Source organism: Helianthus annuus, chromosome 3, assembly GCF_002127325.2.
Source record: "Helianthus annuus cultivar XRQ/B chromosome 3, HanXRQr2.0-SUNRISE, whole genome shotgun sequence".
NCBI lineage: Eukaryota > Viridiplantae > Streptophyta > Magnoliopsida > Asterales > Asteraceae > Helianthus > Helianthus annuus.
The window spans coordinates 121143978-121159491 of NC_035435.2; the positions used below are offsets into that span (position 1 = coordinate 121143978).

Here is a 15514-nt window from a genome sequence, read left to right on the forward strand (position 1 = left end):
GTCGCCTCCTCCAAACCACTAGAGTCATGGGAACGTCTTGACGCCATTGTTCATACGGTACCATCTCTCAAGATCTTGTTTTTACGATCATGAAAAATAATTTCACCGCCTATGTCGCCTGGTGTACCCTAGAAAACCTTTTCCATGATAACCAAGCATCCCGAACCATATATCTCCAAAATAAATTTCCAAACACCCATCTCGATCAATTTCCTAACATGTCCGATTATTGCCAAGCCATGAAACCTATTTTTGACCAACTTACAAACCTTGGCTCGAACATCACTAAAAAACAACTTGTCCTACTTGGCTCAAACATCACTGAAAAACAACTTGTCCTACAAATCCTCACGGGGTTGAATGACCAATACGAGAGCATCTCTCTCATCATTCAACAAACCGACCCCCTCCCGGATTTTTTCAACACTCGCTCCCGATTATGTCAAGTCGAAGATAGGAAAGCCACCCACGCCAAAATTGCGGCCCAACAAGCCGGCACCGCCCTTAGTGCAACCACCTATCAAACCCGTTCCACTACCAGTAAACGCTCCACCAACCGAACCGAATCTGACAGGTCCCGTGGTTGTGGCCTCAGTCGCGGCATAGACCGATCCAATTTTGGTCGAGGTCGTCCCCAAAACACCTACCCCGCACCATTTGGCCCAAACTCTTACTGGGCGTTTCCCCCTTGGGCCGGCCCAACCTCCCAAAACTACTCCCTTTGGGCACAATGGAATCAGCCGCCACCCTGTCCATACCCATTGAGCCCTGCCACTAACCCCACATCCCAAGGCCCACCTCCTGGAAATGGCATCTTAGGCCCAAGACCGAGCCACTCATCCTCGGCCCAATCCTACAACACAGGACATTGCACAGGCACTTTATAATTTGGCTCTTCATCAGAATGATCCGTCTTAGACAATGGACACGGGCGCGTCAGGTACTTCATCACATCCCAAAGATGCCTTGTCTAACCGGAATGGTTTAATTCTATGTCCAACGAGTTTAATTCCTTAATTAAAAACAAGACTTGGGAACTTGTCCCAAGGCGACCAGATATGCATGTTATTCGAAGCATGTGGCTATTTCGCCACAAATACAGGTCTGATGGCACTTTGGAACGGTATAAGGCACAGCTGGTATATGACGGTCGTAATCAGGAAATTGGCATGGACTGTGGGGAAACCTTTAGCCCGGTTGTAATACCAGCTACTATTCGCACGGTTTTATCTCTAGCTCTATCTCAAGCATGGTCGATTCGTCAACTGGACGTCATCTTCATGGGAACCTTACAGAAACGGTATACATGTACCAACCTATGGGATTTCGTCACAGGGACTACCCAGATCATGTATGTCTTCTTAAGAAATCATTATACGGTCTCAAGCAGCCGCCTAGAGCATGGTACCAACGGTTCACAGATTTCATCATTTCCATTGGCTTTATTCAAAGTAAATGTGACAACTCTCTATTTACATATCATCACTGGGGTGATATTGCATATTTACTTATTTATGTGGATGACATTATGCTAACCACCTCATCTGACGCACTCCGCGTGTCTCTCATGTCCAGCCTCGCGGCTGAATTTGCTATGAAAGAACTTGGACCTCTCAATTACTTCTTGGGTATAAATGTCACTCATACCGGTGACAAATTGTTTCTGTCTCAACACTCTTATGCTTTGGACATTATTGCTCGTGCAGGTATGCAAACTTGCAACCCCGTTGCCACTCCTGTTAACACAAAGTCCAAACTCAGCGCCATCTTTAGTGAGCCCTTCCATAATTCTACGTTGTACCGAAGTTTGGCGGGTGCCCTTCAGTATCTCACCTTCACCAGACCTGACATCAGCTATGCAGTTCAACAGGTTTGTATGCACATGCATGGTCTGAAAATAGATCATTGGAATGCCCTCAAACGAATAATTCGATACATTCAGGGAACATCGAGTTTTGGTCTTGCGCTTTCTTCTTGCGCAGATGTTTAACTACAGGCTTACACTGATGTAGACTGGGCTGGATACCCCGATACACATCGGTCCACCTCAGGTTACTGTGTTTACATGGGTCCCAATCTTTTATCCTGGTTCTCTAAACGCCAGTCGACTATCTCCAGATCAAGTGCCGAAGTAGAATACCATGCAGTAGCAAATATAGTTGCAGAAGTCTGTTGGCTTCAGAATCTTCTCTTAGAGCTTCGCCGCCCGTTGAAGACGGCAACGCTCGTTTATTATGACAACATTAGTGCTATCTATCTCTCAGGAAACCAGTGCAGCATCAGCGTACCATGCATATTGAGTTGGATATTCCCTTTGTCCGAGAGCATATTCAGCGGGGCGACATTAGAGTTCTCATACATCAACTCGGTTCCAAATTGCAGACATCTTCACCAAAGGCCTGCCAAGGATTTTGTTCGATGAATTTTGTTCCAGTCTCAACATTCAGCCACCTCTTGGTTCGACTCCGGGGGTGTAATGGAATATTACAGAATATACCTTTTGTAGTATAGGATATTATCTTGTATTTATGATTGTAATTACCACAATGTATATTATACCAATAATGAATAAGAGATCAACAACTATTGATTCACATCATTCTACACATATGTATGTTATATGTGCATACCGCAAGCGAGGCGGCAAACAAAGAATGGGTACAAGCCATCCTAAACTTTGTGATATTTTATATAAAAGGTAGGATACAACATTAAGACGAGTAACTATTCAAGGTCTAGTATGGGCACAAGAAGCCCTGTCCTATTACAGAAAAAAAAAAACACGTATGGACCACTAGGTATAGTTATTGAAACTAAACTTGCAAAACCATGTTTAACTTAAAAGACATTTACCCATAGGTGTGGTGTCATGCACGAAAATAGAAAACATCGATTAGATATGAATTTAAAGACATACTGGACACACCTTACTCATCATGCCAAACACATATGCAAATAAACAGATATTTGTATAAATGAAATACTAGAATGCGATTATGCGTACCACTGCAAAAGGGTTACCAATTACTGATGTTTGTTCACCTAAGAAGCTTACCTATATCCATGGTAAATCCGTATTAGTGCCAAATAGTTTCAAGCATAATTAGGGCTGCAAACAAACCGAACGAACATGAACAAGGCCTTGTTCGTGTTCGTTTGTTAAAAGAAATATATGTGTTCATGAACTGTTCATGAACACTTACCAAACGAGATATTATTGTATTCAGACAAACAAAAATAACATTCATGGATGATAGATCCCCTTAATCAAACATGTGTTTTCAAAGATGTGTAATGTATCACTTGTTTCCCCAAAGTAGCATTTATTTAGTTTTTAAAATTTGACCACATGGCAAGGACCTTTGAGAGATTTTATCCAGCATGCTTTTGATTAACGAAATTAAACCAGTTTATCTCACTCAGTTGTCGATGGTAATGATCAGCTGCAATAATCCCTCTAATCACTTTATTATGTATTATAGCAAATGAAATTACAATGCAGAATCAATAAATCAAACATCCGCACCAAGAACGTCTAAATTATAGAGTTGATGATAAGGGATTAAAGAAATACAACAGAAAAGGGAATGGGGGAAATTAGGTTAGAGAATATGCAAATGCATGTAGGAAATGACGCCTGATGGATTAATATTGTCACGACCCCTGCGCCCGGTTTGACCCGGTTCAGGAGCCAAGGGACAGAAAACCCGTGGTATTTTTGTTTACAGTGGAAGTCTTAACAGAATTCCCATCTGCCGTTTCGACTGTGAAAATCTGCCTAAGGTTGGTTAAAGGTAAATTAAGAGCTTGGCAGAACGAAGTATTTATAAAACTTTGGTCTGCACCAGAGTCAAATAATACTTTTGCATAAACGTTGTGAACTAAGAACGTACCAGCTATGACGTCCGGAATTAGTTCGGCTTCCTGCGTAGTCAATTGAAAGGCTCTTGCATTTTTCTTAGTAGTTCCTTCTGCAGGTTTTGCCTTGGTATCTGTTGGTTTAACCAATTTAGGGCATTCTGGTCTGAAATGACCAGTTTCTCCGCAGTTGAAACAGACTGTTGTTTTCTTTCAGCAATTCTCTTCACGATGTCCTGCAACTTTGCAAAAGTTACAGTTTTCATTACATTTTCCAAAATGTTTCTTTCTGCAGTTCCTGCAGAATGGCGGAGTAGATGATTGTCCAGTTCCTCTTTTCTTGAAATTACTATTATTACCCACACGAAATCCTTGGGTAATTTTCTGAGCTAATTCCTTCTTCCTATTTTCCTCCCGCGTACGTACTAATCCGTCAGTCAGAGTATTAGCTAACTCTACTGCATCATCAATCGTGCTGGGTCTCACAGCTTTGACAATATCACGAATCTCGCTAATCAAACCCCAGATATAGCGAGAGATAAGTACTGGTTCTGGCGAAGCCAGAGTAGGTACAATTCTGGCATACTCAAGGAATTTTGAAGTATACCCTCGACAATCCATATTCACCATCCGGTGGCTCAGAAATTTATTCGCCATCTGCTCTTTTTCGTATTCAGGGCAGAATTTCCTTTCTACCAGACGTTTAAATTCCTCCCAACTCATGGCATAGGCCATGTCACTTCCCTTAGCTTGCAATACTGTATTCCACCATTCTAATGCTTCTTCCTTGAAAAGGTGAGAAGCGTACATGACTTTATCCTCCTCGGCACATTTACTTATTTTGATTACTGCCTCGGTTTTCTCTAACCAACGTAGTGCCGCAGTTGCCCCTTCATTGCCTGCAAATTCAACTAGTTTACAGGCAAGGAACTCTTTATAAGTGCAACCAGGTGTTGCAGCTTTCATTCTTTTATGTATCGGGGCTTGAATTCCGTTATTATTATTACCGCCTCCATTGATACTATTACTGGCAGTATCGTCATGCGTACGTTTACTAGGGTGAGCTTGCGAAGGCTTAACAGGGCTTTTTACTGCAGCGACGATTGCTGGAATAGCATTAACTATTCCCTGAGCAACGATGTTTTCTATGTCTTGCCGGTTTAGGAAGTGATCCTCATTATTGTGTTCCGATTGGTTAGCTTCGTTAACTGGTTCATTAACAGTGTGTTCCATCTGGATGTGTATCAATCACGAACTATTATTTACTACAAACACTTTGGTACATTGTACAACCAAACTTTATTTAAAATAGCAAACACAACAAACTTATAGATCTATTTTACAACTGAAATTCAAAGACATACTATTATTTTATTTTAACTACAACGGTTATACTCTATATTTATTTTATTGCCTCGTACTTATTTATTTAACTTTCATGGTTCATCTAGGTTTGGCAGCTTATCTTAATTAAGGATCGAGATTTGCTGCTGTAGTGGCTAACATATAAAGATCTGACCATTTTTTCATCTAATTCATCTTCCCATGGCGGGTTTTTACCTATTTCCTGAGACTTTTTATTAATTATCACTTCTTTCGAATTGGATGTCCCTATTTTCTCGTGACCTTTTCTAATAATCCAATCTCTCTTCTTGGGAGTAAGTGGGTTTTCATAGTGTGCCTTACGAATAAATATTCCTTCATTAGTATTCACTGAATATCTTGAGGAATTTGATTGGGACGAGGTTCTCTTATCCTTTTGGGCATGATCTAGTTGATGATAAATATCCGAAAGCTTTTGCTTACCCATTCTGTATATTAACAAGTAGTTAAATAACGCAAAAAAAATCAATAAAGGAACACATAATCACACAAACATGTACAGCCAAAACTGTCGTCTTTGCGACTATTTGATTTTATATAATTTTAGTAGTATGCGTCCATACACACTGATTATCTTACAACGCTTTATTTTTAAACTATTTTACTATTATTATACACTACAACCACACCATCCCATGCAATCCCTGTTAGCTGGCATTTCAGAAACGACGTTCCCTCTCGTCGTACTTCCAGGAGATCTGTTCTCCTACCTCCCGAATCCTATTTCCGGCATCCACCATCTCCTCGCCATAGTGGCGGAGTTCAGCTAAGTTTTCATAGCTCATTGGTGGGTTTGGGACAGGTTCCGGGTTGAATTGAGGGAGAAAGGTGTTAGGGCTATTCATAATGTTCTGAAATTGCCAGTCGGCAGTCCACCACTCCTCTAGTGCTCCTGGTAAAGGTCTAGGGTGCATAATAGGGTCTGAAATGGCAGGTTCTAGGTTAACAGGCAGTAGGGCTTCTGCTGGGTAGTTAAAGAGAGTTTCATCGGCAGGTCCGATGATGTCACCTAGTGCCAGTTTACGATCCAACTCTTCTTCCCAAGATAGTGGTTCCTGGTTTTGCCTGGAACTCTCCCCAGTTTCTATTCCCTTTCCCTTATCTTTTGGATCTTCCTTTTTCATAGTTTTCTGTGTTGCTGGCTTCTTTCTGCGTACACGCCTCCAACCTACCCACCTATGTCTCTTTTTCGCTACTTTTGGTTTTTCCTGAGGTTGGGCTTTAAATACCATAGGCTCCTCCACATCTGCCTGGTACCCAGTAGTAATACTGGTGATATCCATATCTGTACTATGGATTGAAATATTCTGTAGGGCTTCTGATAGTTCGTTCATGCTGTTAGCACACACGAAGACGCACACAATCCTAAGTTAAAATTTTGTAAACTAAAAATTTCACAAAATCACATAATGGCAATTTGATAAATTAAGTATTTCTAAATACTTAATTGGCTTAAACCGGTGGCTCTGATACCACCTTTTTCTGTCACGACCCCCGCGCCCGGTTTGACCCGGTTCAGGAGCCGCGGGACAGAAAACCCGTGGTATTTTTGTTTACAGCGGAAGTCTTAACAGTATCGTTTTAAACTTGAAAATGCCAGAGTATTATTTATTTTATAATTCGGGATAAACCCCGTAATATACAGTGGAGGAATTTCATAATTTCTTTATTTTACAAAACATGTTTATTTATTCATTTATTTGAGCCACTATTTCAAGCTTGAAAGTGCTCCATAGCACTTGTTCCTGATTCATAGTAGGTCACCTGAAACATGTTGTAAAAATATTTTGTCAGCGGGGAAATACTGAGTGAATCATTCATTTTGATAAAATGACCCATTGTTATAATATACAGTATTAAGAGCGATTACAATGTTTATATATCAACCAATTACCCAACGATATTTGTCACTCGACTCGTTTCTGTGACTATGGTCATATCACCCATTGGCTAACCCGTTGTCCAATGGTGATGATTATCAAGTAATGTATACAAAACCCCACATACCGGCTGTAATTGAAAACTACAAAGACTTAATCCCTGTAATTATAACTTTGAAAACAAACATAATTTTGAAAGCAAGTTTGATAAAAAAAAAAAGAGAGAGAATGACTCACATTGCAAGTTTATACAGGCAGGGTTTTGCCTACTGATAAGCCGAATAACCTAGTTTAAACAACAATGCACACGAACCAGGTTAGTAACTAATACAGCATTTACGATAACTCACGAGATACAACCCTCACAACGAATGACAAAGGGCCATACTAAACATCCATCGAATTAACGACGAATGACAAAGTATAACCCTAATGCGGGCAGCACTTAAACATCCATTGGATAGTTTCAATCGATCGGATATTTAATCGTAGCAGCGATCGAGTTAATACCCGATATTGTGGCAGCACCTCACTATATGAAATTATGATTTTGAGCAGCCTAACTTCGTATTTTGAAAGTTTCGTCGACACAGAATGAAAGTCCCTGAGCTAGGCTATTTATAGCCTGAAATTGGGTTTTACGCGGCCCGCGTAAACCCACACATAAATCTCACGCGGCCCGCGAGGCCGCCTAGTCTAGGCGTAGGTCTGGTTGGTCACAAGTAGGGTCACCAGGTGGTCAACACGTGGTCCCGGAATACTTATCCGGTCAAATATAAGTTGGCGCGGCCCGCGTAAGCATCCTTTAAGTTTTACGCGACCCGCCTAGAACCCTAAAACTTATCCGGTTGTTCATTAAGTTGTAGCGGCCCACGTAAGGTTAAGCTATCCCTTACGCGGCCCGCCTAAAACCAAATTTTCTTGTTTTTCTTGGTTTTTCATGTACAGTAGGGTTTTAGGGGTCCGAGTTTATATTTATAGGTTGGTTAGGGACATTTTTGAAGGTCCTTACAAATATTATTCTAAATATTAAAACGTTGACAATTTTGGTTGAGGAGCTTCCCTTAAAACAGATTTCACGCCTCTACCAAAGACGACGCGTCTGTCTCCCAAGATACAACAGCCGAAGTAGTCTGTACTGCAGGAGATGGCAACGCGCCCGAGGTTACACCGGATTAAATTATAGTGTTACAACTTGTGAAAAATTATGATACGAAGGCGATCAAATCGTATAGAGAAAACATATCTCTCTAAGTACCCAACACATGGGTCTTCAGGTATTTCATCTTTTCTAAGAACTCTCCATGTATTGATGAATTTTCCTTATATCATGTCTCTTGTATTTCTCTAGTGTACTTTTCATATGAGGCACATAGTGTTCTAAATATCCAAGAGTCATTTAAAGAGTTAAGAGTCTCAATAATTATATACTTAAACTCTAATAAAACTCATCAAATGTCATCAAGAGTTTCACCATATGAAGAGTTAAGATTCTCAATAATTATAGACTTAAACTCTAATAAAACTCATCAAATGTAATCATTAAAACTATACTTAAGAGTTTCACCATATGAAGAGTTTAATTAGTAATTATAATTTCACTTAATTATAAATTAACTAAATATCCATTCATTGATTTTCCAACATTTTGTTGATATTCGACGTTTGGGTCTTCATAAATACAAAGAAAAGTCTTAGCCAAAGCTATTTCTTGTTTGGTTGAGGCCATCTTTTTGAGAACTTTCGTATATTTATATAATGAGGTTTTCACTATCATCCAAATCTTCTTCTTCCTGTTCTTCATCCATATCTTCATCATCATTAGTCGGGAGCTGGCTTTCTTTAACATAGATTGGTTATGGTATGGTAGGTTTTGGTAGCAGGCGTTTGGGTAACAATATGTAATATAGTCAAATGGTGGTTCGTGTTGTGTGAGAAATGTGAACTGACCTGGTGCAATTTGAATAGGCATGTTTGGCGCACGTGGATGCTATGGGCAGAATCGTGGATATTAAAAACGGTTGTGGCAAAACTGTTTCATTTTGGCTCAAACTTGAACCACCCTTCGACTTAGAGGATTTGCATATGGCCTTTGATTTTTGTTTTGGATCTATCTAATTATTAGAAGATATTTAAGTAGAAGAGTAGAAAATAGTTGTTGGTGAAAAAAAAAATAGATTAGAATGATGAAAAAGGAGGCTCCAGTTAATTTCTTGACTGACCCATTAGAGGGGAGGTCCACTTTACGCCCGGCGGACATCTTTGTGTTTGGATGGGAAGGGGGGAAACACGCTTGTGTAGACCTAACTGGAGTCTCCCCCCTTGTCGGGCTCAAGGACAAGGGCTTTGTCGTAGGGCAAGCGGTGCTCAAGGCGGAGGCGAGCAAAGTGGCAAAACATGAGAAAGCCTGCCTGGAGAATCAACATGTGTTTGTCCCGTTTGCGTTTGATACCTTTGGTGGTCTCGCTCCTGACGCTGTGCGACTTTTGAATCGGGTTCAAAAAGTCGTTAATAGTAATTCTTCGTCGCTAAAGGTTTCAAACTTTGTATTTATTAGAATTGGTTTTTCTATTCAAAAGGGGGTGGCGGCGCAACTTGTTGCCCGACTACCTGCCATTGCTTTGTAATTGCCCTTTTTCGTGTGGAATGATATTTTAATCAAAAAAAAATTTGTAGTATAAAAAACTAATATAATTTTCTCTATAAACCTACGGTACAATTAACGTAAAAAATTAAAGGAATATTGGATTAATAATTCTAACTATTCAATGTTGGTCGTCAACAGTCCCAACTTTAAAAATAACCACTGACAGTCCCAACTATTAACATATTGGCCTCCAATGGACCCTGACTAACAGAACCCTAACATCGTTAGTCTCCGGTCGCCAGAAACACGTTTTTGGCCAGAAAACTCAACCTTTTCGTCTCAAACCTCTTTGTAACTTTATTACGGATCTTTAAGAACATTTTTCTAGTAAAAGCCTTTTTATTAAAGTCGTCAGAAAACTCCTTTTCCGTCGAAAAACTTCTTGTTTGCCGGAAAACTCAACTTTTTGGTCGGAAAACTCAACATTTCCGTCCCAAACCTCTTTATAACCTTATATCAGACCTTTAAGAGCTTTTTTCTGGCAAAAAACGGTTTTCCGGCGATCGAAAACTAACAGCGTTAGGGTTCTGTTAGTTAGGGTCTATTGGAGGCCCATATGTTAATAGTTGGGACTGCCGCTGATTATTTTTGAAGTTGAAATTGTTGACAGCCAAGGACGAATAGTTTGAATTATTAAAATCCAATATTTCAAAATTAAAATGGTCAAAAAGATAAATGTTATCTCGTCAGCTTCAACATTTGGTTCGCTATCTAAATTTCTCATCCCGATCCCCATCTTGAGCCAATTGCGACAATGCTCCGCCCAACCTGATGAACCCGAATCACGAACCGAGAACACCCTTTCCCCCTTAACTTAATTTCCAACCGGCAAAAACACATGACCCGGACATAAGCCAACCAACTCATATCGTGTAAGACTATCCTACACACATTTACAAAGGGGGATTCCAAGTGTTGTTTATGAGCACCTCCTTCCTTCAGTTGGTTGTCTAGTTGATGCACTAAAACCGGAAGAAAAGAAGAACCTCAACTGATTCCTTCACAGCCGTCTGCCCAAATCTCAAAACAAAACCCTAGCTCGTTGGGTAACAGTCTCACGAGTGAAGCCTCAATCTCTCATTACGAAATGGTAAAACCCTTAAACCCCAAGTCTCTTTTTCATATCAGAAAATACCCCCCTTTATTGGGTTCTCTCAAATTTTCATCAAAATCCAATCTTTATGCTAACTCTACATACCCTAATTTAGTCAGTAATGTTTCAAGAATCTTATCTGATCCTCATTGGTATAAAAACAAAGAACTTAAGCATGTTAGTCACAAAATCCAGCATACCCATGTTGCCAGAATTGTTACCTCCCATAAAAACATAGATGTAGTTATTCGCTTCTTTTATTGGATATCAAAAACTGATTGTTACAAGCATGATTTGAATTGTTATAAGCTGATGTTAAGTAGGTTAGTTAGCGAAGGCCGGTTTAGCGATACGGATCACATTACTGTTTTGATGGTGAAACAGTGTGGGAATGAGGATGAGGTTTTAGGGGTTGTTGAGTATTTAAACGGGCTTAGACGTAAAGGGCTTGGTTACAGTTTGTATAGCTCTAACACGTTGTTGATTCGAATGGGGAAGTTTGAAATGATTGAGGCTGCGCGGGATTTGTTTATGCAGATGGTAAGTTATGGGGTTAAACCGAATTTGTTAACGTTTAATACCGTGATTAACATGTTGTGTAAAAAGGGGAAGGTTCAAGAGGCGAAAACGTTTCTTGATCAGATGGGTGAATATGATTTGTGTCCGGATGTTTTCACTTTCAGTTCTATGATTCTTGGGTATTGTCGGAATAGAGATTTAGAATCTGCTTTTAACGTGTTTGACCGGATGGTGAAGGAAGGGTGCGATCCGAATGCAGCGACATACACTAATCTTATAAACGGGTTATGCAGCGTGGGTCGGGTTGATGAGGGGTTGGACATGCTCAAGGAAATGATGGACAAAAACATTGAGCCGACTGTTTATACGTTCACGGTCCCAATCTCTTCGTTATGCGCAAGTGGGCTCGTGAAAAAGGCTATTGATCTTGTAATTATTATGAGGACAATGAGTTGTTCGCCAAATGTGCAGATCTATACGGCTCTTATAAGCGGGCTTTTCTGTGCCAGACAAGCCCGATTAGCAATTGGATTTTACCATAAGATGTTAAAAGATGGTTTGATTCCGAACACGGTTACTTATAATGCTTTGATATATGGGTTAGGCGAGATAGGGCGGTTTGATGCTGCTTTTATGATTTTTTATTGGATGGAGGAGCAACATGGTAATTTGTCAAATGTTGTAACATACAATGAAATCATTAGAATCTTGTGCTTGATGAAAAACTTTCAGAAGGGTATGGTTCTTTTGAGTAAAATGACGAAAGTAGGCCCTTTGCCAACGGTTGTTTCGTATAATATCTTAATTATCGGATTCCTTAAACAAAGGGATGTAAATAACGCAGTACGATTATTAAGCTTGATGAAGGCAAATGGATGCAAACCGGATGAGTGGACTTACGCTGAACTTATTTCAGGGTTATGTCAAACGGGTGATCTTGATGGAGCGTTGACTTTTTTCCGTGAAATGGTTGACCAAGGATTGACACCTAATAAGGTTCATTTTACTAGTTTAATAGATGGTCATTGCAAAAAGGGGGAGGTAGAAGCCGCACTTTTGTTATTGGAAAAAATGGAAACGCATAATTGCAGGCCTGAGACTGAAACTTACAATGCAATCATATCTTGTTTATCGAAACAGAATCAGTTGAGTGAAGCGCAGAAGGTATGCGAGGAAATGGTAGAGAAAAACGTGTCTCCGAACGTGATTACTTACACATCTTTAATTGACGGGCTTTGTCGAAATGGCAACGTTGATTTTGCATTCAAGATTTTTAATGAAATGGAGAAAAAGAATTGCCTGCCGAATTTATTAACTTATAGTTCGTTAATTTACGGGTTGTGTTTGGAGGGTAGGGTAGATGAAGCAGAAATATTACTTAAAGAAATGGAAAATAATGGAATCGTTCCCGATCATGTGACATATACTTCATTGATTAATGGATATATTTCACTATATCAAGTGGATCACGCATTTTCACTTCTTCAAAGTATGATCAAAAGGGGATGCAAACCCAATTACCGAACTTTTTGTATCTTGAAGAAAGGTTTAGAAAATGAAAGCCGGACACATTGCAGATCAGATGAGAAAGGGTTGACTTTCGCTGATCTTTTCGTTAAAATGTCGGAACACGGTTGTAAACCGACGGTTGACACTTACAGTGAAATAATTGTTGGTTTGTGTAAAGAAGGAAAGAGTAGCGAGGCAGTTGAATTGTTCAACAACATGAAAGCAAAGTTTATAAGTTCGGATATGAACATATACGCTTCACTTATAGTTGTTCACAGTAATAACTTAAAAGTGGAAACCGCTTTGGAGTTTTTTAATTTGATGACGGTAGAAGGGTTTGAACCTAATATCCAATCGTATAAAGCAATTATTTGTGGTTTATGCAAAAACGGGCAAGTGAGTAAAGCTCGTGAGTTATTTGAGAAGATGCTGGATCAACGATGGGATGCAGATGAGATTGTTTGGACGGTCTTGATTGATGGGGTTCTTAAGGAGGCTGATGTGGATACGTGCGTGCAGTTTATTCAAATAATGGGATCGAAGAATATTAATCCTAGTTTTCAGACATATGTAATGTTGGCAAAAGATATTTCAGCAGCAGCCAATGAGAGTTGTGATATTCATGAGGTTGTTGATAAATTGAAGCAATACAGAAGTAAGTCAACCGGTTAAGGTTTCTCTATATGAAAAGTTGTATATAAATATGAGCTGGCACCTGTTTCCAGCTATGCAAACTCTTGGCGATGAGCCGAAGATAACCGGTTTATAAAGGTATGAATATGGTTCATTTATGCATGTTGACTTTATGATAATGCTTCTAGAAAAACATGGTCTAATCAGTTGGTCAAATTTGGTACAGAAGTTTCTGGATGAAGCACACCAACGAGTTTTGGAAAGATGTGATAGAACATGATCGTTTTCAGGTGAATACTGAAGTTGCTGATTAGATTTATATTCCCATTCTTTTAAAGTTCTGAATATATGGTGTATATTAATTTTTTTTATTTATGTTTCAATTTATGTTCTTATTTATGTTTATTTTCTGTTCTGGCATAATTTGTTGAACGTAATGATTGAAATTTATAATAGAAGCGTAATGCCTAAAAGCACTTGTATAATAAAAAATTGTCCTGATATGGTACTCAATACTTTTTTTCGTTTACATATGGTCATTAATGTTTCAACTTATGTTACCTGCTTAATGGTGACATGATGTTTATCTAGGGGTGCAAACGAGCCGAGCCGAGCCCGAGCTCGACCAGGCTTGAGCTCGAGCTCGTTTAACATATGAAAGCTCGAGCTCGAGCTCGGCTCGAAGGTAATTTTTCAAGCTCGAGCTCGGCTCGGGCTCGACTCGTTTAGTATTTATTAATTAATTTATATTAATTATAATTATTATTATGCATATAATTTAGTTATTTTTTATATTTATATAAATGGTAATTATTATTATTATATAAATATATGTTTAATATATTAATAAAAAATATATAAATAGAAAGCTCGTTTAGGCTCGCGAGCCGGCTCAAGCTCGATAAGAGAAGCTCGGGCTCGGGCTCGGGCTCGTTTAGTAAACGAGCTTGTTTTTAGGCTCGGGCTCGGGCTCGGGCTCGTTTAAGCTCGGCTCGTTCGAGCTTTTTTTCGAGCTGAGCTTGAGTAGCTCGCGAGTAGCTCGGCTCGTTTGCACCCCTATGTTTATCGATTTTATCAACACGTTTTCCAATTGCAGGATTCAGAGATTCGACAAAAGGTTTACTTGTAGAATGGAGAGAACTTGGTGTTGGATTTATTTCTACTGATAAGCTTGCTCTCAGGTTCCAATTTTGTAGCAAGATGAAGTGTTTCTTGCCATCTACGAATGTGAGGCAAGTTTATCGGTTTTTTGCTTTAGTAGATACATTCTTTAAACCGTTAGAAGCCATAGTAGAATGAGGTTTTCTTTACTGATAGTTTTACATTAGATTTTTCTTTGTTATTAAAAGCTCAAGCATGTTCAAATAGATCGAGTAATAGCTTACAACTACAATTTTTTTATCTTCTGCTGCTTCACATATGTTGTGAAGCTGTTTTGACTTTTAAGGTCAACCATTTTTTCTTCCAGAAGATGATTTTGGTTGCGAATTTGCGCCGAAGTTATTTGTACTTGTTAGAAACTGTTTGTTATGTACCAAATATATGAATAATTTGCAACAAAGTGATCCATGGCTATTGTTGGATTTGTTTTTCATTTGCGTTTTTATTGATTCTCTATATCTGAAATTTATGTTCTTTATCTATTGGTTTTGACTCTTGAGATTAAAGCCCTTTTTTAACTACCAACAAAAGCCCGATTATCCGGGTAAACCCAATGACAAAAGGCTACCCACGCCCGTGAACGAAGACATCGCTTGTGACCCGGCCCGCCAGTCCGCCACCAGCCCACCATTCCAGAGGAAACCCACCGCCTGTGGCAAAACCCCTGGCTTAACTTAGAGCAATTTTGCTCCAAGCGAGACTCGAACCTGGGGCTGCCAATACACCAGAAGGTCATCAGCTCTTGATGTTAAAGCCAACAAGGGTCTTTTGATAGTAAAGTCACAAAATATGCTTCTACACTTGTGCTAGAAAAAAAAAAAGTTCACCTAT

At 39.4% G+C, this 15514-nt stretch overlaps 2 protein-coding genes across 3 annotated transcripts; both read left to right on the forward strand.

The window, feature by feature from the left end:
- Positions 1 to 1249: 1249 nt before the first annotated feature.
- On the forward strand, positions 1250 to 2422 carry LOC110932001 (uncharacterized mitochondrial protein AtMg00810-like). The gene is made up of 2 exons (XM_022175369.1): positions 1250 to 1870; positions 1997 to 2422. The coding sequence occupies exons 1-2, from the start codon at positions 1250 to 1252 to the stop codon at positions 2420 to 2422; spliced, it is 1047 nt and encodes a 348-aa protein (XP_022031061.1).
- An 8191-nt stretch (positions 2423 to 10613) lies between these two features.
- Positions 10614 to 15113, forward strand: LOC110929585 (pentatricopeptide repeat-containing protein At5g65560). 2 transcript variants are annotated; one of them, XM_022172742.2, is made up of 3 exons: positions 10614 to 13660; positions 13749 to 13812; positions 14619 to 15113. In XM_022172742.2, exon 1 carries the CDS (start codon positions 10856 to 10858, stop codon positions 13559 to 13561), a length of 2706 nt encoding a protein of 901 aa, XP_022028434.1. In that variant the 5' UTR covers positions 10614 to 10855; the 3' UTR covers positions 13562 to 13660; positions 13749 to 13812; positions 14619 to 15113. The 2 variants fall into 2 exon arrangements, with proteins under 2 accessions (XP_022028434.1, XP_022028435.1); XM_022172743.2 differs by having other exon boundaries at positions 13752 to 13812.
- Positions 15114 to 15514: the final 401 nt, after the last annotated feature.

Excerpts from the sequence above, each read along its gene's own strand:
- LOC110932001 (XM_022175369.1), top strand. The coding sequence starts at position 1,250 with ATGGTCGATTCGTCAACTGGACGTCATCTTCATGGGAACCTTACAGAA. Across the intron at positions 1,871-1,996 it reads TCAGCTATGCAGTTCAACAG|GCTTACACTGATGTAGACTG; the intron begins GTTTGTATGCAC and ends GTTTAACTACAG.
- LOC110929585 (XM_022172742.2), top strand. The coding sequence starts at position 10,856 with ATGGTAAAACCCTTAAACCCCAAGTCTCTTTTTCATATCAGAAAATAC.